The following is a 5,276-nucleotide window of genomic DNA, read 5'->3' on the forward strand; positions in this document are numbered from 1 at the left end:
TGAGTTCGACTTCAATCAAGGACTCGGCCTCAAAAAGAAGACCGAGCTCAAGCAGGGGCACTGTTCATACCCTGGGTCGAGCTATCCAACTTGGGATGATTGGAGATAAAGCGACCGACCTCTTTAGGTCAGACTATCCGACCTCTTCTCAGAGAGCTCGGCCAAATCAACAAGAGAGCCCAGAAAAAGGCCCAAATAGAGGAACACGACCCAAATCCTAAGGCGGCCTAAGCCTATAGAGATAAGGGCGGTTCCAATGAAGATACACTGACCTCAACTCTAAAGATGAAGATAAGATGAGATAACTAACTTATCTTATCCAACGAAGGTCACATCTCAACACTATAAATACACTGGAGCACCCAGGTATAACTCATACTCTGATTCTACTAAAAACCTGTTTAATACCCATGCTAACTTAAGCATCGGAGTCTCTTGTAGGTACCCCCACCCTTCGGTGGCAAAGGATCAGCAGCACAACCAGTCCAACAAGTCGGACGCACCAGCTCCGGTCGCCATTCACCAACCGGACACTTCGGTTCCGACCAGCACAAAAGGTCTCGACCGAGATCGACCTACAATTTCAGGTAACCCACGGAACAAAAACTGTGGGAACATGGGTTAACAAGGGAATGTGTTATGTTTTTTTTACAAATTGATAAGATATTGGAAATTTGGGTACCTACTTATGTGAAACTAGAAAAATTAAAAATCCAGGTGCATTGATCAAGTTATTTTTACTTTTACTTTTAAAAAAATTCAAATAATTAAGTAATTAAATAAATGAATAAGGGGACAAAATTACCCCAATGTTAAGTTTAATGGAAAATCAATGCATGTGTGATACAAGTTAAGAGAAAAGTTGATGTATGAGTATGTGATACAAAAGTGGGAAAAAAATTGGGTAGCTAGGCATGATTTTAAAAGTATATAGAGTGTGTGTATAGGTGAGAGCTTAGGTTAATCAAGGATTCAATTTATAGCTCACTTAGCCATATATATACCCTCACCTTTACCTTAGCCCAATTATAACCTTGAAAAGACCTCATGATGCTTGCATTGGTACATTAAATATTTGTTGATTGGTTAGGTGAAGAACAAAGTTTAGAAAGCATGACTAGAGAAGACTAGAGTGAATTACCCCATACACTTGAGTGATTAGAGTGCATATACACCATCAGTAAGGGTTCAATGCTTAATTCTATGTTCCCTGCTTTCATGAGCTGTCTTCTTACAAGTTTACTTGTTTTTACTGTATGAATTTTAATTAGTGACATTTGATTTATATTTGTCTTGAAAAACTTATTTACTTTTAACCAAGTAGGCAAAATCATTTTAGCATATAGTTGCATTCATACATAGGTTACATTGCATGAGTCTTACTTTTCCCTACTCATTTATTTTATCTCCTTGAGCTAAGCATGAGGACATGATAATGTTTAAGTGTGGGGAGGTTGATAAACCACTATTTTATGGTTTATCTTGTATTTAATTGACTGGTTTCATCAAGTCTTTACCCACTTCTTCATATGATTTGTTATAGGGCAGGAATGACTTAGAAAATGGAGAGGAAGCTTGCGAAAATGGAAGGAACACAAGAAACTAAGGAGATGACCAGCGAGTACCGACACGCACGCATGGCTCACGCGAGCGCGCAGAATGGAGAAATTTGCAGCGACGCGTGCGCGTGCCTGACGCATACGCATGACAAGAAAATTTGCCAAATGACGCGCACGCGTGACTGACACGTACGCGTGACCTGCGCGATCTGCAGAGATAACAGAAAATACTGGGGTGATTTCGGGCCGAGTTTTGACCCAGTTTTCGGCCCAGAAACATAGAATAAAGCCAGGAAACATGTAGAGACTCGAGACACATTCACATATTCTCATTAGGATAGTTTTAGATTTTTAGATCTGAATCTAGAGAGGGAATTACTCTTCCTCTAGTTTTTCTTTACATTCATAGTTTATTAGTTTAAAGCTTTTGCTTTTGGATATTGAAAAGTCATCACCTCCGTTGAAGATACTATTCTAGTTTGTTTCTTTACTCTTTTATTTATTTATTCCATATTCTTAATTCTTGTTTAGAGTGGTAATTGGATTATTTTCATGGATTGTTAATGCAAAGGATTACTTTTACTTTTAATTAATTTGAATCTTTATTTTTAAATTATCATGTCTCTTTTCTATTCCAAACTCCCAATAACAAAGATGGTACTCATGTCAATAGAGTAGATTCCCTACTTGATATGGGGGTTGATTAAGAGGAGACACTTGAGTTGGAATGCTCAAGTGGTTAGTTAAATTGGAAGTTGTTGGCTAATTCTGTATTTACTAACGCTAGACCTTCCTAAGGGAGAGGACTAGGATTTGCGAATAAGAGTTAGCTCAATCACCTGACTTTCTTTTATTTAGTAAGGGTTAACTAAGTGAAAATAACAACCTCTTTATACTACACTTGAGAAAATTCTAACAAGGATAGAACTTCCAATTAATCATTCCCCCAGTCAAGGCTTTTTATTTTGAATAATATAAATTTCTTTTAATTTTTATTGCACTTAATTATAATTATTTATTTTCTGTCATTCAACTCTCAAAATTCTCGGAAAACTCCTGATTAATAACTTAGCACCCTTTCTAGCAACTCGTTGGGAGACGACCTGGGACTCATACTCCAAGTTTTTTTTTTATTCTAAACTTTTTGTGACAACCTTTCTAAATTGATGAGGCAGATTTTTGCTGGTTAAGAGCTATACTCGCAACGCTGTTCTACTATATTATAATCTCTTAATTGGTCTAACTTCTGCCACGCATCACACTTCCTAACCCAAATCCACCAACCAATACTTTAACTGCTTTGTCCTATAAATAATCTTCTAGAATCTTGAGCAAAGGAACAATATCTCAACCAAGTTTGCATAACAAAACAGGACAAAACTGTCCACTATGTTGTTGTATTGTGATTAGAAGATTCCACTATCAGCAGTGTTTTCTTTAACTAGGCACGAGATTTTGAAGAAAAATAAATCACAAAAATAATAATTTATCAAATATTGAAGAACTTGAAATGCACATTTCAGAGAGTGATTAAAATAGCGGACCATTGTGGAAATAATCAAATAATTGGGTTTGAATACTACCAAGTCACATGGTGCACTCTTATGGCCTAAACAAAAAGGAAACTTGCTTCCTAAACTAACATGGATTACACAACATACTTATTTTGAGATAAAATTGGTGATCCGTGTCAAGAGTGAACAGAGGAGGAAGAGAGTTTGTAAGAGGAAATTTAAGAATAATTCATAAGAATGATAAACTACAAAGAACAAATACATTTGAACTAACTATTTATATTACTCACTATCATTAACTATTTGATAAATATCTAAAGTCACACCTTTCATACTATTTTAACTACTTGCCGATTAGGTAATTTCTTAACTAACTCATTGAACAATAAAATTACACTACAGACTCCTCATATTAACATCATGCACATACAGTACACGCAACTAACTCACTAACTGTTAAGTATGTCAACACCCCCTCAAGCTTGGATGTATGGAGATCATACAGTCGAAGCTTGGAGACACAACTCTTGAATGGACCAAGGGAAAGGGGTTTTGTAAACACATTGGCAACCTATTTATCAGTTCTAATAGGAAGTAATTTGACCAAACCATTATGAGATTTCTCACGTACGATGTGACAATCAACTGTTATATACTTTGTGCGCTCGTGGAATACAGGATTGGCCGCTATGTGACGTGCGAAGCTGCTGTCACAGTAAAGAGGAATAGGTTTGGTAAGAGGTATACAAAATTTCTTTATCATGAATGCCAGCCATTGAGCTTCACGGATAGTAGAGGCAAGAGCTCGATACTCAGCTTCCAATGAAGAACAAGGTACAATCACCTACTTTTTGCTTTTCCATGAAACTAACGCCGTCCCCAAAAAGAAGTACGTTCCAGTCACAGATTTTTGTGTATCAGGGCAACCGGCCCAATTAGAGTCAGAATATACAGTTGAAACCAAATTAGAGGAAGTTGGGAAGAAAAGACTTTGGGCTAGAGCAAGCTTCAGGTACTTGAGAACTCTAAGTGCTGCTTGATGATGGGTAATTGTGGGACAGTCAAGACACTGGCTTAGCTTGCCAACAATAAAGCTAATGTCAGGTCTTGTATTAATAAAGTACAAGAGATGTCCAACCTGTATTCTATACAAGGAAACATCCGAGAAAAGGGCTATACAATCCTTGGACAGCTTGGTAGAGTAGTCCATGGGAGTAGAAACAAGTTTTGCATTAATCATATCAAACTTAGAGAGCAAGTCAAGCATATATTTCTGCTGATGTAAAGCAATTCCGAAATTGTTTCGAGCTACTTTCATACCAATAAAGTACTTCAATTTTTCAAGATCCTTGATCTTGAAGGCATCATCCAACAACCCTTTTATGCGTTCAATTTCTCCCGAATTGTTCCCAGCTAATACGAGATCATCTACGTAGACTAATATTGTGGTGAAGTCATTGTCAGTGGTTCTAGTGAAAAGAGAATAATCATGCATGCTTGCTCTGCGTATATCCATAATAAGAGAGCTTTGAGCATAGCTTTTCGTGCCATTGTCGACTTGCTTGCTTTAACCCATACAATGATTTTTCCACTTTACACACAAGATTGGACTGCAAAATGGATAAACCTGGTGGGACCTTCATATGAACTTCCTCGTGCAAATTCCCATGGAGAAAAACAGTGTTCACGTCTAGTTGTTGGACATGCCAATTCTTAGTAGCAGCAATATACAACAGAATCTGGATTGTCGTAGCTTTAATGACCGACTGAAAGTGTCAAAGTAATCAAACCCGGGTGTTTGAGTGAACCCTTTGGCAATGAATCTTGCCTTGTGTCTTTCGATAATGCCATCGGGTTTGAACTTATTTTTGAAGATCCACCTACAACCAATAGTGTGCTTACCTGCTGGAAGCGTGGTTAATATCCAAGTCTTATTTAGTTCCAGGGCATCTAGTTTAGCTTTAATTGCATCTCTCCAACTAGAATGAGTTATGACCTCATCATAGTGTTTAGGTTCATGCAAGGCAAGCACAGTAATAGAAAAGGCCTTTATGTGAGGGTGATAATTGTGAATAAGAAATGTGGTTTGAGATCAGGTATCTAATTGAGAATTGGTGAGGCTTGTCAGAGGTGGTCTGCATACAATGAAAATCCTTGAGATGTAATGGTTTTCATCTTTTCCTAGTTGATCTTCTAGGTGTGT

At 37.4% G+C, this 5,276-nt stretch overlaps 1 protein-coding gene across 1 annotated transcript; it reads right to left on the reverse strand.

The window, feature by feature from the left end:
* On the reverse strand, positions 3,918-4,589 carry LOC107615073 (uncharacterized mitochondrial protein AtMg00810-like). The gene has a single exon (XM_016317188.1). The coding sequence runs from the start codon at positions 4,587-4,589 to the stop codon at positions 3,918-3,920; it is 672 nt and encodes a 223-aa protein (XP_016172674.1).

Source organism: Arachis ipaensis, chromosome B09 (genome assembly GCF_000816755.2).
Source record: "Arachis ipaensis cultivar K30076 chromosome B09, Araip1.1, whole genome shotgun sequence".
Classification (NCBI taxonomy): domain Eukaryota; kingdom Viridiplantae; phylum Streptophyta; class Magnoliopsida; order Fabales; family Fabaceae; genus Arachis; species Arachis ipaensis.